This window comes from Salmo trutta, chromosome 18 (genome assembly GCF_901001165.1).
Source record: "Salmo trutta chromosome 18, fSalTru1.1, whole genome shotgun sequence".
Lineage (NCBI taxonomy): Eukaryota > Metazoa > Chordata > Actinopteri > Salmoniformes > Salmonidae > Salmo > Salmo trutta.
In genome coordinates this window covers 54,122,694-54,148,483 of record NC_042974.1, presented here as the reverse complement: position 1 = coordinate 54,148,483, position 25,790 = coordinate 54,122,694, and the positions used below count along the sequence as shown (strand labels likewise).

The window sequence follows — 25,790 nt, the reverse complement described above, 5'->3', positions numbered from 1 at the left end:
GTTGCCTGTATAAATCTGATGGTTGTAAAGCAATATAGAAGATCAAGTTCATGTGTAAATAGTATATTTATGTTAAAAAAAATGTGAGGCATATTTTTGGGCAAATACATATATAACATTATAACATTTCCAAAATGAGCTGTGTGTTTTTGATTTATTCTGGATTTACTTCATGAAGTGCATTACTAAACTTTTTTAGGAATCTGAAATCTCATTATTTTATTGTGTTACTTATTTATTTTATTTTTTATTTATTTTATTTAGTAAATATTTTCTCAACTCTTTTTTCTTAACTGCATTGTTGGTTAAGGGGTTGTAAGTAAACATTACGTGGTAAGATTTACACCTGTTGTATTCGGCGCATGTGACAAATAAAATATGATTTGATTACACCTCTCTGTTTTACAGTTTTACTCATGTGAACTTGATGAGAAGGTATTTTCATTAAATTAAATGATGTGGCATAACTGAATCAATATTTTAAAGTAACTCATAAGACTACTTACGTCAGTCGTGCATGTTGGTCATAAATTAGGTTCAGTGCGCAACAAATGTTAGGATCGACAGCGACATCTTGTGGAACATTATTGCAACGTTTTCTTTCACAACAAAGATGGCCGCTGTTCATGACTGATGTGAAGAAGACGGATACGGAAGCGATCCCGTTTTGATTGCCCCGCCCCAGCTGATGAGAATCTGGGGGTCATTGTTATTATTTTGTTGAATAGCTTTTGCTATTATATTTTCAATATTGGTGGCCTTTCTTCTGTATCTACGTTTGCCAAAAACACCCAGGATGATTCCGACCGAGGATGCGTCCGCGAGGAAGAGGGAGATAGAGGAGAAACTAAAGCAGGTCCGTTTCAGGAAATGGGAAGGGAAGGAAATCTCTAGCTAGCTAACTAGCATTATTTACTAGCTAAGAGACATTTGACTTTGGCCACTACATGTTGTCCTCTCTATGCATGTTATACGTGTAATTTGTTGAAATGAGTTTACAAGTGTACACTACACAGTCATACCAGACTTGACCTGTCGTAACACAGCCACACAGAGGCGTTTTTCTGTGATCAGCGTTCTCAGACCTTTAACGTTACACTAGGAATGGTTGATAAGCAGATGTTCCAACATAACCAAGCTAGGCTTTATTGTAGACATTCCTGTCACTATCCTGCCTCTTGGGCCGCTGTTGTCATAATTCGTCCGTTCCCTCTATGAGTAACAGGAACAGGAAACCCTGTCCTTCATCCGAGAGAATATGGAGAAGAGTGATCAGCTGACTAAAGGAATGGTATGTTGCAGGTTGACACTCTTTTCCCACTCAATACTCCTAGAAATATATTTCATATAGTTGGTGAATACAAAAGTCAATCTGTACTGTACACTTGAAACCTAGGCCTAGTAATTCCACATAAACTGTTATTTTACTGCTGACTCTTTCTGCAACCCACCACTGCTCCCATGCAGGTGTCCATCTTGTCATCGTTTGAGAGTCGTCTGATGCAGCTGGAGAACTCCATCATCCCAGTACACAAGCAGACAGAGAACCTACAGAGGCTTCAGGAGAATGTGGATAAGACCCTGTCCTGCATGGACCATGTCATCAGTTATTACCATGTAGCCAAGGACACCGACAAGATCATCAGAGAGGGGTGAGAGTCAGACAGGGCTCCGGGGACAGACAGACAGACAGACAGACAGAGAGAGAGACTGGCATCTATTTAGATAGACAGCTGCACACTGTTAAATAAAGGTTAATTAAAATAAATACAATTTTCACACAGTTTTATTGAGTGTAACGTTTTGACCCAAAAGTCGGCGCAAGGCTATTTTTGCATTATCTCGCTCTACTTAACTATTATCCTATTATCCTTGGATTTAAACTTCCGTGATATGACAGTCATCATATTTTATTCAGCACTGTCCTATTGCTGTCCTATTGCTTCCTGTGTTGGAGTAGAGAGTACTGTAAGCAGTGCTGTTAACTACTAGCTAACAGTTCGGGCAAAATGTCTTAGCTTGGGATAACAGACCAAAGCTGATACCTGGTGCTATGTTTCTATGTTCCAGGCCAACGGGCAGACTAGATGAGTACCTGGCCTGCATTGCCAAGATCCAGAAAGCTGTTGAGTACTTTCAGGACAACAACCCAGATAGCCCTGAGCTCAATACAGTGGTACAGTACTCAAATATCGGTCTCTTTCACTCGCTGTTGTTTTCTTGCTCTCTCTCTTTCTCTCTTCTTTCTCTCTTTCGTCCCCCCTCTCTCATCCCCTGTCTCTGTCTCTCTCTCTCACTCCCTCTAATCTCATTCCTCACATCCTGTTATCAATAACAATACATTCTCAACATTAAATACTTACCTCACTGTACTTTTTGCTATCTACAGAAAGCACGGTTTGAGAAGGGTAAGGAGCTGCTGGAGGCTGAGTTCCGTGGTCTGCTGACACGCTACAGTAAGCCTGTTCCTCCCATCTTGATCCTGGATGCCATCACTGTAGATGAGGAGCTGGAGGTTCAGGAGGAGGTGACTCTAGAACACCTCCCTGAGGCCGTGCTACAGGATATCATCTGTATCTCTGGCTGGCTGGTGGAGTACGGACGCAACCAGGGTAGATCACCCACACTTTATACATTGTCACTGAACTCAGTCCCCAGTCATTTCTCCTTTAGCGTAGTCCCTTGGAGTATGGACTCAACCAGGGTACTTGTACTGTACATGAAATGCACTCACTCTTCCATTGATGTCCGTTTCATCGGTTCATCGGTTTCTTTTCAAAGGATGCTGATTCTCTTTTATAGTACATAAATCAAATCAAATTTTATTTGTCACATGCGCCGAATACAACAGGTGACCTTACAGTGAAATGCTTACTTACAAGCCCTGAACCAATAATACAGTTTTAAGGAAAATACCTAAAGAAATAAAAGTAACAAATAATCGAAGTGCAGCAGTAAAATAACAATAGCGAGGCTATATACAGGGGGTTCCGGTACAGAGTCATGTATGGCGGGGCGGGGGGGGGGGGGGGGGGGCAATGCAAATAGTCTGGGTAACCATTTGATTTGATTATTCAGGAGTCTTATGGCTTTGGGGTAGAAGCTGTTTAGAAGCCTCTTGGACCTAGACTTGGTTCTCCGTTACCGCTTGCCATGCAGTAGCAGAGAGAACAGACTATGACTAGTGTGGCTGGAGTCTTTGACAATTTTTAGGGCCTTCCTCTGACACCGCCTGGTATAGAGGTCCTGGATGGCAGGAAGCTTGGCCCCAGTGATGTACTGGGCCGTACGCACTACCCTCTGTAGTGCCTTGCGGTCGGAGGCTGAGCATTTGCCATACCAGGCAGTGATGCAACCAATCAGGATCCTCTCGATGGTGCAGCTGTAGAACCTTTTGAGGATCTGAGGACCCATGACAAATCTTTTCAGTCTCCTGAGTGGGAATAGGTTTTGTCGTGCCCTCTTCAGTACTGTCTTGGTGTGCTTGGACCATGTCAGTTTGTTGGTGATGTGGACACCAAGGAACTTGAAACTCTCAAGCTGCTCCACTACATGTAGACTTAATACTATTATGTAGATGTTATGTGGATTACGTGTTGAGGAGAGATAACAGGGCAATAGGAGATTGCAGTGCAGGTCACTCAGATGAAGCCAGTGTCAATGAGGAGGATGAGGATTCGGTCAGCCAGCAGGAAGAGCAGTAGCAGGACGGTGGATAGGGTCAGATGAGATCCCTACCAGCATCAACCCATCTCACCCTCAGGAACCGTAAGTGGCAGAAACAGACTAGCTGCCCCTTCTCTCAGGGTTAGTGCTATCCGGGATCCTTGGGACACCCCTACCATAAACCTAACCATACACCTAACTTAACCCAACCGTTTTCAACTTCAATGGGGTGAGGTCAGAGTTAGGACGTCCCAAGGATACCCTTCAGCACACTACATGATCAGTTGAAAACCTTTTCCTTGCATTGGTGTACTCAGAACCTACCACACCCTTGTCAGTTCCATAATTATGGGTTTTATGGTGGTTGTCGTCCAGACCACTTCTTCTCTACCTCTGCAGACTTCATGATTATGTTCAACAGTTGTACTCAAAACCTGCTCCTAACATAGCTGTAGATTTCATAACCATATTTATGTATGATAGTTGTCCTCTCCTCTTGACCACATCTCCTCTCTGCTCTGCAGACTTTATGAATGTGTACTTCCAGATCCGCTCCAATCAGTTGGACCGCTCCATCAAGGGTCTGAAAGACCACTTCCGGAAGAGTTCTGCCTCTTCTGGCATCCTCTACTCGCCCGCCGTGCAGACCAAACGCAAGGACACGCCCACTAAGAAGGCACCCAAGAGACCAGGTCAGTGCCCTGATGCGGCCCGGTAACGTTACACTCTGCTGTGCCTCCATGACGATTCAACTATAGCTATAGTGTCACTATCACTCTCATCCGTATGCTAAAATCATACCCACCACAAACAGGTTCATATCTACCACAAATTCACAGAATGCATTACTTCATCACAGTCACCAAACAGGAATATACACTCTGAGTGTACAAAACATTTTGAACATCTGCTCTTTCAATGAGACTGACCAGGTGAATCCAGGTGAAAGCTATGGTCCCTTATTGATGTCACCTGTTAAATCCACCATAGTAAGTGTAGATGGGGGAGGGGAGACAGGTGAAATAAGGAGTTTTAAGCCTTGAGACAATTGAGACATGGAATGTGTGTGTGCCATTCAGAGGGTGAATGGGCAAGACAAAAGATTGAAGTGCCTTTTGAACAGGGTATGGAAGTAGGTTCCAGGCGCTGGTTTGAGTGTGTCAAGAACTGCAGCGTTGCTGGGTTTTTCTCTCCTTTAACAGTTTCCCGTGTATATAAAGAATGGTCCACCACCCAAAGGTCATCTAGCCAACTTGACACAACTGTGGGAAGCAATGGAGTCAACGTGGGCCAGCATCCCTGTGGAACGCTTTTGATACATTGTAGAGTCCATGCCACAACGAATTGAGGCTGTTCTGAGGGCAAAAGGGGGTGCAACTCAATATTAGGAAGGTGTACCTAATGTTTTGTACACTCAGTGTAGATATCAAGATAATCTATTATCATACACTGTAATACAATTTCAGATAGCTCACACACTTAAGAATGTCCCTCTGGTCTGAACATTCTGAATCAGATGATTGGTTATAGTTCCCCCTCTTGCGTAATTCTATTCTGTTTCAAGTGTCCTCCAAATCACTGAGAGCATGATTCATCATTGTCGTCACGACTACCGAGCTTCTCTAGCATCATCAGCCGTATTAATGGACGACAGTGTCCCTCACCACCCCTTCTATGATTACATCCCAAATGGAACCCTATTCCCTATATAGTACACTGCTTTTGACCAGGGTCCATAGGTCCCTGGTCAAAAGTAGTACACTACTGTATGTAAGGAATAGGGTGCCATTAGGGACGTAGGCTATATGTTCCTGTGATTTTGTCTTCTCCTTGTCATGACCCCAACTAACCCCTCTGCTTTCCTCTTGTTTTATAATCCTCATGTGTATTGTGATGATGATGGTGATGACAGTCTACATCCCAGGTAAAGAGAAAAGCTTTAGTGTGTCTCTCTCTATCGTCTCGTTACCATCGCTTGCTTCTGTTAACTGGACGCCACATTTCACCACAAACGAGGGTGCCATAGTCAGTGACCAGAACACCGTGAACTAGAAACATGCCATCTGACGTGGAAACAGTTATGCTACCGCTCCCCTATTCAGCGTGATTGATAGTTTGTTGTTTTTGTCACTTAGGTTAGTTGGTCACCTCCAGTGGGGTTTCTTGATGTAGTTGGATACAGGAGGAAGAGGCAGACTTGACAGAAGCATCTTGCATGTCTTTATTTTGACCTCCCAGTTTTGCAGTTTCTTTGGTGTTTGCCAGAAGTGTTTGGGTTTTGTGTGTATTGTGACTGCTCTGCAACCAATATAAAAAGTTATAAAGTATTTTAAGGTAGTTTATAGATGGTTTATATTGACCGTCCTGAAAAGCTAACATTTTCTCCATCAAAATCAGCGAAATACAGAACATGAACATATTTATACCGCTTGATTTAGAAGTAATTTAACCACATGGCCTGCAAGATTCGATAACTAAATGCTCCTATGCTATAACAATGCATTTGCTACATGGCTTACAGTGAGGGAAAAAGTATTTAATCCCCTGCTGATTTTGTACGTTTGCCCACTGACAAAGAAATGATCAGTCTATAATTTTAGTGGTAGGTTTATTTGAACAGTGAGAGACAGAATAACAACAAAAAAAAAACAGAAAAACGCATGTCAAAAATGTTAGCATTTTACATTTACATTTTAGTCATTTAGCAGACGCTCTTATCCAGAGCGACTTACAGTAGTGAATGCATACATTTCATACATTTCATGCATTTTTTGTACTGGCCCCCCGTGGGAATCGAACCCACAACCCTGGCATTGCACACACCATGCTGATGTTGCAAACCCCATGCTCTACCAACTGAGCCACAGGGAAGGCATATATAAATTGATTTGCATTTTAATGAGGGAAATACGTATTTGACTCCTCTGCAAAACATGACTTAGTACTTGGTAGAAAAACCCTTGTTGGCAATCACAGAGGTCAGACGTTTATTGTAGTTGGCCACCAGGTTTGCACACATCTCAGGAGGTGAAGAGTTTGGAATCTGATTGATTGCTTCTGTGGACAGGTGTCTTTTATACAGGTAACAAACTGAGATTAGGAGCACTCCCTTTAAGAGTGTGCTCCTAATCTCAGCTCGTTACCTGTATAAAGACACCTGGGAGCCAGAAATCTTTCTGATTGAGAGGGGGTCAAATACTTATTTCCCTCATTAAAATGCAAATCAATTTATAACATTTTTGACATGCGTTTTTCAGGATTTTTGTTGTTGTTATTCTGTCTCTCATTGTTCAAATAAACCTACCATTAAAATTATAGACTGATTATTTCTTTGTCAGTGGGCAAATGTACAAAATCAGCAGGGGATCAAATACTTTTTTTCCCTCACTGTATATTCAATTCTATTATAATTGATCAAAACATTTGCTCAGTAATAGCTAATGTTGCTAGAATTGAAAACATCATAGGCAAAGCATAGGTTGAGGAATAAGGATTGTTTCAGACATTTCTACATAGATATATTTCTGCATCATTATTTCTATTCTGTCTCCCACTTCATTGATATTACTAATAATGCATCACATGCTTACTAACACAAAAACCCAAGTCGTAATCGCGTACTGTTTTACTTGCTCTCTATTTGTTTGCATTAACTCAGGCTTTTGTATGAATCTACACATCTATAAGATGTAAAACATATAACCATGTAACAATTTTACCTACCAATGCTACGTTAATGTTATAACAGTAGTAGTGTGAGTGAATGTCCATAATAACAATGCTGAAATGAATGTATTGTTAATTCTGATGGCTGTTTTTGTTTGTGTTTGTATAATGAACCTAACCTTTACATTTTCTTTTTGTGACCTTGCTGGTGGAGTGTGCTTCGGCGCACCCGTCATAGTGTGTTTATCTAGCTGTGCTGTAGTTCTACCTTGTAGTTGTATTTCTGTGTTGTGTAGTAGCGGTGCTAGGCCACGGTTCCCATTGCCCCCCCATCTCTTCTCACTCATGATTGGTGGTGGTGAAGGGATGTGGTGTTGGTGTATCTTCATCACACTTCCTAGCTCTCTTCCTCTCATCTCTCTTCCCCCGTTCCTACTTCGTTTCTCTATCTTCTTTTCTTCTCTGTGGACCCCTGGATTGTGTCTGTGTGTCACTCTATGGGAGCAGGGACCATTCGCAAGGCTCAGAACCTTCTCAAACAGTACTCTCAGCATGGTCTGGATGGGAAAAAGGGGGGCTCTAACCTCACTCCTTTGGAAGGTAACGCACCCTGGCTTTGTTGTCTTGTCTTCGGTGTCTCTCTCTCTCTCTCTCTCTATCACTATGCCAGTGTACTGGGGTTACTGGTCTGTTGCTCTTGTCCAGGTTAACTTGTTGTTTTTGTTAAACAACAGACACACAGGAACCACTACAGAGTCACTGGCTGTTAGACGCTGCAAATAATTTAAGTTATGTTGTTTAATGAATACAAAATATAGTTGTAATTCAAATGTTTCATCTTCAGTGTAAGGTGAATGTTATAACTCCTTTTTAGCTAGCCTGAAATATACCACATTGAAATGTAGTATTTGGTAATAGAAGTTTACTTCCAACACGTAATACGTGTTAGAACTGCAGCAGGTCTAAACTGGTGTGACTTCTGGCTTTCAAAGTCATGTAAATCTGGCTCCTGTAAAAGCTATAACATCCACTAACTATCTCAGACACAGGTCAAACAAACGCACAAACCCACTGGTCCCCCTGACCTCCCCCTGCCCCCCAACAAGGGTGTTCTCTGCTTTCCCCGCTGGGTGCTTGGTGGTCAGTATATGTTTCTAGGTGAGTCCCAGTCTTACCACTCGGCCTATAGGCCCCAGGAGTGAGCCTGGTTCCATCACTATACCCCCCCTCCCCCCACCCATCAGGTCACGATCATGACCAGCGGGTCAAACACCAGTCAGACGCCCTGACCGACAAGCATGGGGCAGCAGCAGGTGAGTAAGGGGGAAGTTTGCTCCAAAATGTCCAGTATGGGGAACAAGACACCCACCAGTATTCAAGCCCATAGGATGTGATACCAGGTTCAGCACACATCCATTGACCGCTATGGAAGCCAGTGGATATGTGCTGACAATTAAAAAGTTAGCTATTATTGTTTAAAAAAACCTCATCAAATAGTAGTCAGTGGTTCCTTTCAGCTAATATACTGTCATTATATCAATGTGAAGTAAATTCTCCCCTACTGGCATTCTCCATTTTGCTTTTGAAATACAGTGAATATAATTTTTTACAAATACATGCCCGATATTTATCGGAAAAAACACCATTCATGGAAGTAGCACATCAAGTAAGCATGCTGTAAATACACATATCTAAACAGTCATAATTCTCAGTCAGGATTGTTGGTATTATTGCAACCTGCCCAATGCCCCTGGTCCACCAAATCTCCTCTCCACCCTGTCCCCTAACTGACCTCACCGTGTGCCCCTCAGGGAAGGATGATGTCCTGGACATAGAGATCGACTCTTACATCCACTGCATCAGTGCCTTTGTGAAGCTGGCCCAGAGTGAATATGCCCTGCTCACAGAGATCATCCCTGAACACCACCAGAAGAAGACCTTTGACTCCCTCATACAGGTCAGGCCTCAGACAGGCAAACCACAGGCCTTTATGACTCCCTCATATAGGTCAGGCCTCAGACAGGCAAACCACAGGCCTTTATGACTCCCTCATATAGGTCAGGCCTCAGACAGCCAAACCACAGACCTTTATCATTTCGGTTGCCTCTTTTTTTCATGTCAGATGAGGACAGTAATATCATAGTTCACTGTATGGTCAGGTCTCAACCAAAGACAGGCGAACAATAGGAATTTCTTACCCAGAAGAAGACTAATATAACATGATTTATGTTCTCCTGAGTTTACTGTGTCTGTGCAAATAACAAGATTGTTTTCAAAGAGAATGTTGTCAAATCAAAGTTTATTGGTCTCATGCACAGGATACAAGGTGTTAATGGAATGGTGAAATACTTACTTGCAAGCTCTCCTCAACTGTACAATACACATGATCAAAAATGTAAAGAAATATATAAGAAAAAGTAGTAAAAATAGGAATGTTGACAGAGGCGTGAGGTACCGGCTCTGATATATGTACAGTGAAGCTGACTCCTCCTGTTTCTGTGTCTGATCTCCTGTGTCTTAGGAAGCCCTGGACAACCTGATGCTGGAGGGAGACAACATAGTAGCGGCAGCACGCCGGGCCATCATGAGACACGACTACTCTGCTGTCCTCACCATCTTCCCCATCCTCAGGCACCTGAAACAGACCAAGCCAGACTTTGACTCCACGCTCCAGGTAATGTAACCTACAGGCCTCACTTAAGCAGATGTATGAATTAACAATAAACAATCTGAAATGTAATGCCAAAGCCAATTTTACATTGGACAAAAAAAGCTTTTTGAATTAAATTGTATTATGATCTAATTTCCCTTTTCCCTTCATGGTATGTATCTACAGGGCACAGCTGCCAGTACCAAGAACAAGCTTCCTACCCTCATCACGTCCATGGAGACTATCGGAGCCAAAGCCCTGGAGGAGTTTGCAGACAGCATCAAGGTAAGAGCAACTACCCTCCACCGATCACTCCTTAGTTCTTTCAACCATATTATGCACAGCTTGAACCCATTAACAAACTATTCATAAACTATTTACAGTATAATATGTATGGACATTTTATTAGGACCAGCATCTCCTAATGTTCTTGTAAGAGAGAAAAAATATTGAAGACAAATTTGTCTCGCTCTCTTTTCTATGACAGAATGACCCTGACAAGGAGTACAACATGCCTAAGGATGGAACTGTCCATGAGCTCACCAGCAATGTAAACCAACACCCTCCCTCTTGACATACAGTCTGGAGTTTATATAGTGGCATATGTTGCTGTTAGCCTCTCCATGTCACATACCATCATCCCTTACATTATTCCTCACCCTGGTCTCTCTCTCTCTCTCTCTCTTCCCCAGGCCATCCTGTTCCTTCAGCAGCTGCTGGACTTCCAGGAGACAGCCGGAGCTATGCTGGCCTCTCAAGGTAGGGAGGGTTGATTGGACTGTCCTGTCTAGGCACCCTATTTCCTATAAGGACCCATACTTGTTACCAGGGCCCATATGGCTCTGTTCAAAAGTAGCGCACTATATAGGGAATAGGGTGCCATTTGGGATGGGCTCCAGGTCTGCTGTTAGTGTCCACCAGCTTCCGTCTGTCCATTGTTTGTCTGTTCTGAAACGGTAGTAGTAGACCATCCCATCTTTGTCGGAGAAGTCCCCATGTATCCACCAACTGATGTATGTAATAGAAACTAGACGTCCTCCTTATCTCCGGTTACGTCACATCAGCATTTCTCTCTTCCAGAGTTCTTTCTGGTCCTTCTTCCTCTCCCTGTGTCTGTAACTTCCTCTAATGTGTTGCTGACTTGAACTCATTTCTTCTTCACCTCTTCCTCGCCATCGCTGCTGCACTGCCTTTCTCTGCCTCTAGAGGGAGCCCCTAGACACTCCATATACTGTACTATGGACAGGTTTGTTCCCTTTCTAGGGACTATCTGGGTAACCATTTCTAACCTCAATGGCCACACATATCAGCATTTGAACCCTTTGAGAGGGTAAGATATGGACCGTCATAACAAGACCAATCATACTAGCAATAAGGAGGAAAAGGGGCCCCCACTGTCCGGGTTAGTCCCTCCTGTCCCTCCTGCATCCCGGTACCGTGACCCTATACCCTCACCCCATGCCCCTTTCCCATAAACCACCATACTCTCTACCTATCGCTGTCTGGCTGTTAACAGTACTTTGCTTACTCTGCACTAACATATCTTTTCTAACCTTTTGCACTTTGCTTCTCTCATCTTTTCTGTCTCTCTCTTTTTTGCCTTGCCTCTGCCCTAAAGTACTGGGGGACACGTACAATATCCCTTTAGACCCCCGAGGTAAGCCAACACAAGACAGGTTTCACAGGTGCTTCACTACCAGAGGAGTAGGGAAGGACAGAGCCATTAATTTGTTTCTGACTTTATGAATGGTCTCAGGTTTTTAGCAACATGTTGTTTAGGATTTAGTTAATGGATGAGTAATGTTACACAAAACCCATTAACAGAAATACATTGATAGTAAGTATGGGTAGTAGAATTACATCCTTATATGATTGTGAAGACTGGAACATGGATCATGCTACTGAGGTGCTTACAGTATTATGGAAATTGCGTTTTTCCAGCAAGTCACACTCTCCCATATATTTTACATTTCAATTTTAATTAAGCTTTCGCCTCTAACGAATTAAGTTATTTGAACAGGAAGAAAAATGACTATAATTGAAATCCCAAAAGAGATCATGGGAGATGATATGATATTATATCCCAGTTGAGGAATTAGCAGTGACACAGTGGATTATGTAACTCAACGGTTATAGATAGATCTTATGTTAACACTGTTTTACAATCTGCAGAGACCAGTTCGTCAGCCAGCAGCTCTGAGTTCAGTAGGAGACTTCTCAGCACCTACATATGTAAGTTTAGGAAGTGAAGTTGTGTATGTTAAAACGTTGCATGTTATAAAGAAAATCAAGAGCTTAATTAAAGGTAGACTCAGCGTTTTAACGTTGCCACGAGCAGCACTGCTGATATTGCGATTAATGCGATGCAAGATTTTGCTGTCACACAGAGTATCTGCGCATGTGCAAAGGTTCGCGTCACGCTGTTACAGGGTGGTTGCTACAGGACCAAAACAGCGGAGAAGTTTAACCTTCACCCTTCAATGCTCGTAGTTGTTGCGAAATGAACTGCTGCTGTTTACATTGCGTCTACGTCATCTCGCTGAGTCTACCTTTTAAGTAAAGATACATGCTGTATGTAATCCATTTGTACAGTAGCTATATAAAGGACAGCGCTTTGAAATGTTTTGGTCACATTATTTAACTTTTCTCCCACACAAACGTCCCCTCAATGACAAAGTTGATCCTATATATCTTATATCTCCTTAACTAGATGATTTAAAATGTGCAAACAGTTTACGAATGTCCTTGGTGCTGATTCTGAATCTGGTTTTCTTCTCTCTCAGGTAAAGTGTTGGGGAACTTGCAGCTGAATCTTCTCAGTAAATCCAAGGTGTACGAGGACTCTGCTCTGAGTGCCATCTTCCTCCACAACAACTACAACTACATCCTCAAGTCCCTGGAGAAGTAGGCCCCGATATCCCCTTATTATCCCACCAACGTGCCTGCACGACCTCACACACAAACCATTTCAATTGATATCTTTCGAAACTACTAGTAACCCTATTGATATCAGCTACTCAAACATATATATATATAGCCTACAGTAAACACTAATCAACAAACACTTTGCCACGGAGCCAAACACCTTTTCTAACGCAGATGCTCAGGCAGAGAATTGATATACCATAAAGCAAGAATATACTTAGTCAAAGTCACATGTTATTTTAACCATATTACCCTGTGTGTCCGTGTGTGTGTGTCTGTGTGTGTGTCCGTCCCTCCCTCAGGTCTGAACTGATCCAGTTGGTGACAGTGACTCAGAAGAAGGCTGAGAGTTCATACAGAGAGCTGATAGAACAGCAGATACAGATATACCAGCGCAGGTAAATACATAATGGGCTGAAGGGCATCTGGGTACGCTCTCATTTAGATGTAGCTACAGCATGTTCCTGAATCACTAGCTAGTACCAGCACTACGTTAACTATCTCCTGTGATCTTAGATAACATGCTGTTCTTTTGTTTGTCTTGCTTTTCTTTAGCTGGTACAAGGTCACAGAGCATATTACGGACCGGAACATGCCTGCCTTCCAACCAGGAACCAAGGTGAGACTGTTTACTTGATATGCGTATGTACACTGAGTGTACAAAACATGAACAGCTGCTCTTTCCATGATAGACTGAATCCAGGTGAAAGCTATGATTGCCCTCATTGATGTTACTTGTTAAATCCACTTCAATCAATGTAGATGAAGGGGAGGATAGAGGCTAAAGAATGATTTTTAAGCCTTAAAACAATTGAGACATGGATTGTGTATGTGTGCCATTCAGAGGGGTATGGTAGTAGCTGCCAGGCACACCGGTTTGTTTCAAGAACTGCAACGCTGCTGGGTTTTTCCACGCTCAACAGTTTCCCATGTGTATCAAGAATGGTCCACCACCCAAAGGACATCCAGACAACTTGACACAACTCTGGGAAGCATTGGAGTCAACATGGGCCAGCATTCCTGTGGAATGCTTTCGACACCTTGTAGAATCCATGCCCTGACGAATTGAGGCTGTTTTGAAGACAACTCAATATTAGGAAGGATGTACACTCGGTGAATATACAAAGCATACAGCCTTGTTTGCCATGCTTAGCTTGCTGTGCACATTTGCTATTTTATCTGTACATGGGAAGTAAATGGCCTTCCATATGTTCCCTCTCATCAGCTGAAAGACAAAGAGCGTCAGGTGATCAAAGACAAGTTTAAGGTAAGATAACCAACAGCATACAGGTAACACAAAACACATTCAATCCCTACCAAGGATATACTGAGGATTCAAGAGTGATGAATTGGATACTTTTTAAATGTGCCAACATATCAGTTAAAATGTCTTCAATTTAATCTCTAGCTCCATGAACGTATGGTTTAAACGTATGCTTATGGACTGATCCCTTGCTCTCTGTAGGGATTCAACGATGGTCTGGAGGAGCTGTGTAAGATCCAGAAGGTGTGGGCCATCCCAGACAAGGAGCAGAGAGACGCCATCCGCCACGCCCAGAGGAAAGTGGTGTCGGAGGCCTACAGGGCCTTCCTACAGAGGTGAGACTTAAGCACCACCACTACTGTGACATCGATGTTATTCCTCCTCTCTCTCACATATTGTAAAGGATGGTAACCATTGTAACTTGTAGGAAATGCATTTATTTTCTGGGCTCATCTTCTGTTAGTCAGAACCTCGCTAAAAGGGTTTCCTTTCTCTACGCAGCTCAGTTAGGAAGGACGGCTGTAGGTTTACACAAAACGTTGTTACTCATGAATGTTGAATTCCTTCACAGATACGCCAACATTTCGTTCACCAAAAATCCTGAGAAATACCACAAGTATCGTCCAGAGCAGGTGGAGGAGATGATCGAGAGGCTTTTTGATACCTCAGCCTAAGCCACGCCCATTGACCACACCGGCAAAGTAACCATACCCCCAACCCTCATAACACTCAGCTCAACCTCCTGGGTCCCCTACGCCTAGGGCCTGTTCAGGAGGATGTAACGTTCACATAGAAATGCATTGTGTAGAACAGATATGATTGTCTGTCAGATAAAATAGGGAATTGTGTCACCTCTATTCATTCTATTTATATCTGCAACATTTGGAAAGTTTTACTGAATAAACCCCAGAGCTCCTGCCTCCCCTGAGACACCCATTGCCATATGGGTGTCTCATACTTTATTCTCTTTTTTTATATAGTAATGTATTTATATGTAATTTACTTGTTCTCCAATCAATGAGCATCTGAATCTAATAAAGCAAAGTCTGTTATTTGCGATGATGCTGTTATTGTTTTGTTGGTGATGGGTAATGCAATTGCATAACAGAACAGTAGCTACATATAATTGTCCAGTCAGTGTGTTATGTACTAACAACTAATCTAATTGAAATGTTATCAGATGTTAATAGAATAGAATTACCAGTTGTCAATTATTGTTGTCCCATTGTCATTTATTCCAAATTATGGTTATTCTGGTGAAACTATTAGTTTCATCTTTGAAACCATTTGTTTCAAGGTATTAGCTTAATCTAGAATAGATGTTAAGATTGGATGAATACAGCAATAATGCATGACAAGGATTGCGTGGCCGGATCTGTACATTTTATAAGATACTACCTTCCGACCACACTAAATCCTGAAACCATCAAAATGCTAATAATGTCGAGAGTTAGCTAACGTTTGGATTTGAGTCGACAGACACATCAGTTGTAGAGGACCTTGGAGATGGGCATTGGAGAGAGAGATGCAATAGGAAGGTAGAGTAGTAGGATTATTGCTGGAAATGTAGAAACAATAGGAAGGTAGAGGAGTAGGACTATTGTTGGACACTTGGCCTTATTATTCAGCTCCTCTACATTAATACTAATACCCAGCATTGTTTGCAAGTGTTTCTATTTACATTTTAGTCATATATTCAGAGCGACATACAATTAGTGCATTCATCTTAAGATAGCTAGGTAAGAGAACACAACACAATCGTAAGTACATTTTCCCTCAGCAAAGAATTTATCAGCAAAGTCAGTGATAGTGGGAAAAGGGCTTGTTAATTTTTTTTCTGTCAGTTCTTGAGGAGTTTGTGACAGCAGAGTAGGCGATATCAATGGACAGTTCAAGAGGCCAAGGTCTAATAGATTCCCTAATGAATGATAGAACAGAGAGAGGTTGGATATACAGTGCATTCGGGAAGTATTCAGACTAGAGGTTGACCGATTAATCGGAATGGCCGATTAATTAGGGCCGATTTCAAGTTTTCATAACAATCGGTAATCGGCATTTTTGGACACCGATTATGGCCGATTACATTGCACTCCATGAGGAGACTGCGTGGCAGGCTGACTACCTGTTACGCGAGTGCAGCAAGGTGCTAGCTAGCATTAAACTTATCTTATTAAAAAACAATCAATCTTAACATAATCACTAGTTAGCTACACATGGTTGATGATATTACTAGTTTATCTAGCTTGTCCTGCGTTGCATATAATCGATGCGGTGCCTGTTCATTTATCATTGAATCACAGCCTACTTCGCCAAATGGGGGATTTAACAAGCGTATTCGCGAAAAAAAGCACTGTTGTTGAACCAATGTGTACCTAACCATAAACATCAATGCCTTTCTTAAAATCAATACACAAGTATATATTTTAAAACCTGCATATTTAGTTAATATTGTCTGCTAACATGAATTTCTTTTAACTAGGGAAAGTGTGTCACTTCTCTTGCGTTCTGTGCAAGCAGAGTCATGGTATATGCAGCAGTTTGGGTCACCTGGCTTGTTGCGAACTGTGTGAAGACCATTTCTTCCTAACAAAGACTAATTAATTTGCCAGAATTTTACATAATTATGACATAACATTGAAGGTTGTGCAATGTAACAGCAATATTTAGACTTATGGATGCCACCGTTAGATAAAATACGGAACGGTTCCGTATTTCACTGAAAGAATAAACATTTTGTTTTCGAAATGATAGTTTCTAAATTTGACCATATTAATGACCTAAGGCTTGTATTTCTGTGTTATTATATTATAATTAAGTCTATAATTTGATAGAGCAGTCTGACTGAGCGGTGGTAGGCAGCAGCAGGCTCAAAAGCATTCACTCAAACAGCACTTTACTGCGTTTGCCAGCAGCTCTTCGCTGTGCTTCAAGCATTGCGCTGTTTATTACTTTAAGCCTATCAACTCCCGAGATCAGGCTGTCAATACTAAAGTACCTATTAGAACATCCAATAGTCAAAGGTATATGAAATGCAAATGGTATAGAGAGAAATAGTCCTAAAATAACTACAACCTAAAACTTCTTACCTGGGACTATTGAAGACTCATGTTAAAAGGAACCACCAGCTTTCATATGTTCTCATGTTCTGAGCAAGGAACTTAAACGTTATCTTTTTTACATGGCACATATTGCACTTTTACTTTCTTCTCCAACACTTTGTTTTTGCATTATTTAAACCAAATTGAACATGTTTCATTATTTATTTGAGGCTAAATTGATTTTATTGATGTATTATATTAAGTTAAAATAAGTGTTCATTCAGTATTGTTGTAATTGTCATTATTACAAATAAAAAAATAAAACATTCGGCTTTTTTTGGCCCTCCAATAATCGGTATCGGCGTTGAAAAATCAGAATCAGTCGACCTCTAATTTCCAAAGCCACTCCTGCGTTGTCTTGGCTGTGTGCTTAGGGTCGTTGTCCTGTTGGAAGGTAAACCTTCGCCCCAGTCTGAGGTCCTGAGCACTCTAGAGCATGTTTTCATCAAGGATCTCTCTGTACTTTAATGAATCTTTCCCTCAATCCTGATTAGACTCCCGGTCCCTGTTGCTGAAAAACATCCCCACAGCATGATGCTGCCACCAACATGCTTCACCGTAGGGATGGTGCCAGGTTTCCTCCAGATGTGACGCTTGGCATTCAGGCCCAAGTGTTCAATCTTGGTTTCATCAGACCAGAGAATATTGTTTCTCATGGTCTGAGTCCTTTTGGTGCCTTATGGCAAACTCCTAGTGGGCTGTCATATGCCTTTTACTGAGGAGTGGCTTCCGTCTGGCCACTCTACCATTTAAGCTACAAGAGTATTAGTGAGGTCAGGCACTAATGTTGGGCGTTTAGGCCTGGCTCGCAGCAGCGCTCCAATTTATCCCAAAGGCCTTCCCCAAACTGTTGCCACAAAGTTGGAAGCACAGAATCGTCTCGAATGTCATTGTATGCTGCAGCGTTAAGATTTCCCTTCACTGGAACTAAGGGGCCTAGCACGAACCATGAAAACAGCTCCAGACAATTATTCCTCCTCCACCAACCTTTACAGTTGGCACTATGCATTCGGGCAGGTAGCGTTCTCCTGGCATCCGCCAAACCCAGATCCGTCCATCAGATTCATCATTCCAGAGAAGGCGTTTGCACTGCTCCAGAGTCCAATGGTGGCGAGCTTTACACCCCTCCAGTCGATGCTTGGCATTGTGCACAGTGATCTTAGGCTTGTGTGTGGCTGCTATGCCATGGAAACACATTTCTTGAAGCTCCCGACAAACAGTTGTTGTGCTGACGTTGCTTATGTAACCGATGTGAAATGGCTAGTTAGTTAGCGGTGGTGCGCGCTAATAGCGTTTCAATCAGTGACGTCACTCGCTCTGAGACCTGAAGTGGTTGTTCCCCTTGCGTTGCAAGAGCCACGGCTTTTGTGGAGCGATGGGTGACGATGCTTCGTGGGTGTCAGTTGTTGATGTGTGCAAGGGTCCATGGTTCGAGCCCAGGTTGGGGCGAAGAGAGGGACGGAACCTACACTGTTACACTTAAAGAGGCAGTTTGGAACTCGGTAGTGAGTGTTGCAACCAAGGATAGATATTTTTTGCGCAATACGTGCTTCAGCATTCGGCGGTCCCGTTCTGTGAGATTGTGGGGCCTACCACTTCGCGGCTGAGCCACTGTTGCTCCTAGACGTTTCCACTTCACAATAACAGCACTTACAGTTGACCGGGGCAGCTCTATCAGGGCAGAAATTTGACAAACTGACTTGTTGGAAAGGTGGCATCCTATGACGGTGCCACGTTGAAAGTCAATGAGCTCTTCAGTAAGGCCATTCTACTGCCAATGTTTGTCTATGGAGATTGCATGGCAGTGTGCTCGATTTTATACACTTGTCAGCAATGGGTGTGAATGAAATAGCCAAATCCACTAATTTGAAGGAGTGTCCACATACATTTGTGTATATATAGTGTAGAAATGTAGAGGTGGCAGCACAGCATAAAGGACTCAACCTATCTTGGGTGTTCTTGTCATTGCTCTCCCACTAGGCATTTGGTCCTGTCCGGACCGGCTGTCTTTATTATTATAAACATTTTTGGTGACATGTCATAGACGTCTATATTTGGTTCACATTTGGTCCGGTCCGGACCGGCCTTGATTTGACCCCAAAATATTATGTCTATGATTGGTTCAGATTTGGTCCATTCTTGACTGGGCATGATTTGGCCAAAATATAGACGTCAAAATTGGTCCAGAAGGGTGTATGCCTTTCACGCCCTTCAGGACCGTGAAACATCATGGCTGTTAGCCAAAGCAATATGGTGGAATTTCCTTCTACTAGCCCAGAATTCCAATGATCCTGCTTTTAGATTTGTGGGAAGTACTTTAGTGAACGAGTATAGGCCTACACTACCCACTAAGCATTTACTGACGGTGACGTCTTATTTTGGTCCGGATGTCTTTTTTGGATTTTCTTTTGGTGCATTCCGGACCGGCCTTGATTTCCTCGTCCAAGGACATATTTTTTGGGATCGAATTGGTTCAGTCCGGACCGGACCAAATCTGAACAGATCATAGATTGCTGTGTTTCACACGTTTGGAAAGCACAGTACAATACAGTAGAGCACAACAGAGTACAGTACATTACTGTACACAGTACAGTAAAGAAAATGTAAGTATAGTGACTGTATTGTACCCTACTTTACTCTAATGTTCTCTACTCTACTGAACTAAACTCTACTGTACTATATTCTACTTTTCTTTACTGTACTGTGTACTGTAATACTATACTCTACTGAATTAAACTATACTAAATTAAACTCTACTGTACCATGCTGTACTGTACAGTAAAGAAAATTTAAGTATAGTGACTGTATTGTACCCTACTTTACTCTAATGTACTCTACTCTACTGAACTAAACTCTACTGTACTATACTCTACTTTTCTTTACTGTACTGTAATACTGTACTCTGAATTAAACTCTACTGAATTAAACTCTACTGTACTGTACCATGCTGTACTCCACTGTACTCTACTGAATTTAACTCTACTGTACTGTTCTGTACCGTACCATACCGTACTATACTATACTCTACTATACTAAACTGCCATTCTGAAATGTGATGTTCAAACTTGTCAAACATAGCTAGACATCTATGATTCGTTCAGATTTGGATCTGGTCCGCACCGACCAAATTTGTACTTGTTTACCCAGCATGCTTTGCAAGTGTTTGTTTTTTGACATTTACATTTTGGTCATTCAGCAGCCACTCTTATGCAAGGCGACTGACAATCAGTGCATTCAACCAACACAGACAAAAAAACAACATATACAGTCATAGCAAGATAATAAAAAAATGTAATCATTACTAAGATTATTATTGTAGTTGAAGTGGTCTGTTGGTTAATTCAATGCCAGTTTTAAAGCTTATGAGAAATCTAACATAAGTGCATGTGACAGATGGGAGCAATAATGAATATTCTGTTGCACTCTTCATTTGACTCCTCTTTCCTATATTAAGAGACTTGAAAAAGTATTATTGTGATATAATATCGTCCGTATAAGACATATTTTCAATGTCCGGAAAATAAGTATTTTTGATGTCCGGATAAGACGTCTTCTAGCCTTTCAGTTAGCGCCTGAAATGCACGATGTCAACGTCTGGAAAATATTGATTTTCAACGTTATTTTGGGCTCTCTAATTCAGAAACTAAAGTGTGCCTCATCTGACCCATTTTACAGATGGCACTACTACTCTGAGACTATTTGCGAATAGGGGCCCTGATCACGGCTCCTCTATCAGACCCTATTAGGACAATCCGGCCAAGGGGGGCCTGACACTGAAGGTAGGTAGAACCCTCCGTTCATTCCCTTCTGAGGCACAACACTCCATTCACTACCCCTGCCTGAAACAAAGGCTGAATCCTAAATGGCACCCTATTCCCTACAAAGGGCCCATAGGGCTCTGGTAAAAAGTAGTGCACTAGGGAATAGGGTGCGATTTGGGATATAGTCAAAACCCTCAGTTCACTACCCCCCTCAATGATGGAGAATGGAGAGACCTAGGTATAATGAGTCTCAGCAGGATGTCCTCAGTCTTTATCATGCAATTGTTCTACAACAACACAACTCTCCATTATGCGTGTTATTGTGTTATCAGAATCATTCTTAACTCAGTGTACCATTATTAGGTCTTTTCACCTTCTTTGAACACATCAGCAGGCTACTGGGGAGAGCTGAACAACATCCATGCTCACAACACACACATGATGTAAGGTCATGCATGCAAAAACTCTAAACACGCTGATCAACTCACATCATTCTTCATTACGCAAAGGCAACCTATTGACGACTAAATTGGGTACGGCTTGCTGCTTGCGACAGCAGTACTTTTCTGAAAGTGTCTTCAATCAGATGAAATTTACGCAATGAGGAAAATCTTGAGACAACTATGACGACAACAACAAAAACACTTTAAAGTCGAGCCGGAATCTGTCCCAACAATAAGTCAAAGGTCTCAACTTATAATCAAAGGTAACACCAGCCCTGCTCCTGGAAGTAAACCATCCATAAACACAATTACTGATACTTTTTTTTAGACTCTTCTATTAGACAAAATGTCCTATTCCTCATTGTAACTCCTGGAAACAAGTGACAATGACTCAGCTTGTTGATGGATTCTGGAGAAGGTCATTTCTGTCATACTGGTAACTACATTACCATGTTGAGAAACGGAATCAACAAGGCTTTAATTGGTGAACTGTCCAACTGTTACTCTAGAAGTTGAAGCCTTAGACTCAGGAAGACTACTAAAATGTGTGAATAAGAAGGGTGAAGCTTCACAAAGTGAACATACAGAAAGAAAGGAACTTTGGTGACCCCTTATTCTTCAGACTCCAGGCAGACTCAAGTCAAGTTAAATACTTCTGGTTATAACCTTTCAAACTTTGAAAAGTAGTTTTGTACTTAAACATCTCACTGCATGAAAGCAGTTTCTGGGTGAAATTCGATCTGCTATATTCACAAGGTCCTGAGTGGGAATTTCCCATGTGAGTATCCCAGAACACTTGTGTGATACGGGTATTTCTGGGATAGGAAATTCCTGATTATGCATTAAAAAGTTTCTAGAAATGTACAGACTGTGCATGTCACGTAAACTCTCAACGGCTGCAGGCGCCTGCCTCTACTTCTTCATGTGTTGGAAGAGAAGCCCAGTGAACAGCCAACTCTCTGTGTCTCCTTATTTATCCTGCTTTCAGGTTTTGTCATGTGTGTGTAGGTGGCAGGGAAGTCAGGCACAGGAGAAACCAACTTGGTGTAACTGGAGTAGTTTAATTAAGATGAAACAAACTCCAAAAAACCAACATACATAAATAAAATAACATGGGTAAAAATAACCTGTCGCGCACCAATACAAAATACACGAGCACATAACAACAAACAATCTCTGACAAGGACATGAGGGGAAACAGAGGGTTAAATACACAACATGTAATGAATGGGATTGGAAACAGGTGTGTAGGAACACAAGACAAAACCAATGGAAAATGAAAAATGGATCAAAGATGGCTAGAAGACCGGTGACGTCGACCGCCGAGCACCACCCGAACAAGGAGGGGCATCGACTTCGGCAGAAGTTGTGACAGGTTTGTAACATTTATAAGCATGGATTCATTTTCAAAATCTATAGACAAATTGTATATCTAAACTTTTCTGGTCCTTTTTATGTATAATTTAAGTGTTTTGATTGAGTGAAAAATGTGTCACATTTTCCAATTTATATGATTGTAGCCAAGCTAAGCTAGCTAACTTTGTTTGTAAATTAATGAGAACAAGATGGCATCTTAGATGTTTTTTTTTCTTTTTCTATTATAAACAGAAGATGCTGGAGGAAAAAAGTATCTATATCCACAGTAAAACAAGTCCTATATCGACATACCATTTGTAACTGCACATGAGGACAAAGATCATACTTTTTGGAGAAATGTCCTCTGGTCAGATGAAACAAAAATAGAACTGTTTGGCCATAATGACCATTGTTATGTTTGGAGGAAAAATGGGGACGCTTGCAAGTCGAAGAACACCATCCCAACTGTGAAGCACGGGGGTGGCAGCATCATGCTGTTGGGGTGCTTTGCTGCAGGAGGGACTGGTGCACTTCACAAAATAGATGGCATCATGAGGCAGGAAAATTATGTGGATATATTGAAGCAACATCTCAAGACATCAGTCAGGAAGTTAAAGCTTGGTTGCAAATGGGTCTTCCAAATGGACAATGACCCCAATCATACTTCCAAAGTTGTGGCAACATGGCTTAAGGACAACAAAGTAAGGTATTGGAGTGGCCATCACAAAGCCCTGACCTCAATCCCATAGAAAATTTGTGGGCAGAACTGAAAAAGCGTGTGCAAGCAAGAAGGCCTACAAACCTGACTCAGTCACACCAGCTCTGTCAGGAGGAATGGGCCTTGTACAAGATCATCAGTTTCTTGGCAATTTCTCGCATGGAATAGCCTTAATTTCTCAGATCAAGAATAGACTGACGAGTTTCAGAAGAAAGTAATTTGTTTCTGGCCATTTTGAGCCTGTAATCGAACCCACAAAATACTGATGCTAGTCTAAAGAAGGCCAGTTTTTTTGCTTCTTTAATAATCAGCGCAACAGTTTTTAGCTGTGCTAACATAATTGCAAAAGGGGTTTCTAATGATCAATTAGCCTTTTAAAATGATAAACTTGGATTAGCTAACACAACGTGCCATTGGAACACAGGAGTGATGGTTGCTGATAATGGGCCTTTGTACGCCTATGTAGATATTCCATAAAAAATCTGCCGTTTCCAGCTACAATATTCATTTACAACACTAACAATGTCTACACTGTATTTCTCATCAATTTGATGTTATGTTAATGGGCAATTTTTTAAATTTTCTTTCAAAAACAAGGACATTTCTAAGTGATCCGAAACTTTTGAATGGTAGTGTATGTATATATATTTTACAAATGATGGCTCATATTAAGTGAATTTACACGTGTACATATGAACCACGCTATTGATTCTATTTTAGAAGTTTACTTTTTATTACATTTGTATCTAATGGCCACATGCTAATTGCTAACAGCTAATGTTCTATAGCTCAGCGCTAGGCGTTAGCTAGTCTACCATTTCGCCCTTCTAGCTAGCTACTTTTAGCTAGCTACTTTTTAACCACTAAATACACATTCACTCTATTTATACAGTGCTAATTGTACACACACATTATAGAAGAGAACTGTGTATTAAATGTAACAAAATCCCATGAATAGCTAGCTAACAATGATCTAGAATTATCACTAAAAGAGCAAAGAACCCTTTTGTGAACTGCAAATAACCCTTGCAGAGCTCAAAAGGTTATTTTAGTCATTATGGTTCCACATAGAACCATCACCCTTCCCAAAGAACCCTTGAGGAACCCTTATTTTTAGGCTTGTTCATATCCCTCTGTCTGAGGTATTTTTTGTTTTTATTACGTATTACCATTAGTTCCTTTTAAGGCAGCAGCTACTCTTCCTGTGGTCCAAACAAGATCAAGGCAATTACATCACACACACACACACACAAACACACACACACACACACACACACACACACACACACACACACACACACACACACACACACACACACACACACACACACACACACAAAAACAACAGTACATCATTCAACACATTATTACACCACTACTCTACTACTACATATCTACATTACAACAATATTACAACATTATAATATACGTGTCTGTAGATTGCGTGTGTGTGCTTATGCGTGTGTGTGTGCCTGTGTGTGTGTCTCTTCACAGTCCGTGTTGTTCCAAAAGGTGTAGTTTTATCTGATTTAAATCTGATTTGAATGCTTCCTTGAGTTACTTAATGTGGAATAGACTTCCATGTAGTCATGGCTCTATGTAGTACTGTGTGTTTTCTAGCCTCTCTTTTAGACTCAGGGACTGTGAAGAGACCCCTGGTGGCATGTCTTGTCTATGTGTCTTGTGGGGTATGCATGGGTATGCATGGATGTCTGAGCTGTGGGCTAGTCGTTTGAACAGACAGCTACTCAACATGTCAAAACCTCCCACAAGACAAGTTATCCTGTTATGGATAGGGGGCAGTATTTTCACGGCTGGATAAAAAACGTACCCGATTTAATCTGATTATTACCCCTGCCCAGAAACTAGAATATGCATATAATTATTAGCTTTGGATAGAAAATACTCGAAAGTTTCTAAAACTGTTTGAATGGTGTCTGTGAGTATAACAGAACTCATTTGGCAGGCCAAAACATGAGAAGATTCTATTCAGGAAGTACCCTGTCTGACCATTTCTTCCCCTTGTTGATTCTCTCTATCCATTACAAAGGATCTCTGCTGTTACGTGACACTTCCTACGGCTTCCATGGGCCCTCAGAGCCCGGGAAAAAGCTGAATGACGTAATTCAAAGCCCTGGCTGAAACACACGAGCGCTTTTGCTAAGTGGTCTATCAGAGGACAAAGGGCTTCATGCTCGTGCCCGATTCGACCCCGTGATTTATTTTCTTTCGGCTGTTTACCT

The 25,790-nt window shown here is 41.7% G+C and overlaps 1 protein-coding gene across 11 annotated transcripts; it reads left to right on the top strand.

Moving 5' to 3' along the window:
• Nucleotides 1–651: 651 nt before the first annotated feature.
• On the top strand, nt 652–15,384 carry exoc7 (exocyst complex component 7). Of its 11 annotated transcripts, none has more exons than XM_029699041.1 (21): nt 652–856; nt 1,226–1,291; nt 1,468–1,652; nt 2,071–2,176; nt 2,390–2,612; nt 4,191–4,358; nt 5,579–5,590; nt 8,577–8,645; nt 9,144–9,289; nt 9,854–10,006; nt 10,169–10,267; nt 10,470–10,532; nt 10,675–10,741; nt 11,601–11,639; nt 12,155–12,214; nt 12,766–12,886; nt 13,210–13,305; nt 13,463–13,526; nt 14,133–14,174; nt 14,373–14,506; nt 14,743–15,384. In XM_029699041.1, exons 1-21 carry the CDS (start codon nt 797–799, stop codon nt 14,843–14,845), a joined length of 2,076 nt encoding a protein of 691 aa, XP_029554901.1. In that variant the 5' UTR covers nt 652–796; the 3' UTR covers nt 14,846–15,384. The 11 variants fall into 11 exon arrangements, with proteins under 11 accessions (XP_029554901.1, XP_029554899.1, XP_029554903.1 ...); XM_029699039.1 differs by lacking the exon at nt 8,577–8,645 and adding an exon at nt 7,840–7,932; XM_029699043.1 differs by lacking the exon at nt 5,579–5,590.
• The last annotated feature ends 10,406 nt before the right edge of the window (nt 15,385–25,790 follow it).

What these genes read in the sequence shown, in the direction of transcription:
- exoc7 (XM_029699050.1), top strand. Translation starts at nt 797, where the DNA reads ATGATTCCGACCGAGGATGCGTCCGCGAGGAAGAGGGAGATAGAGGAG. An exon ending in ATCCTCAAGTCCCTGGAGAA is followed by an intron (nt 12,887 to 13,209) that starts GTAGGCCCCGAT and finishes TCCCTCCCTCAG; the next exon opens with GTCTGAACTGATCCAGTTGG. An exon ending in CCTTCCAACCAGGAACCAAG is followed by an intron (nt 13,527 to 14,132) that starts GTGAGACTGTTT and finishes CCCTCTCATCAG; the next exon opens with CTGAAAGACAAAGAGCGTCA.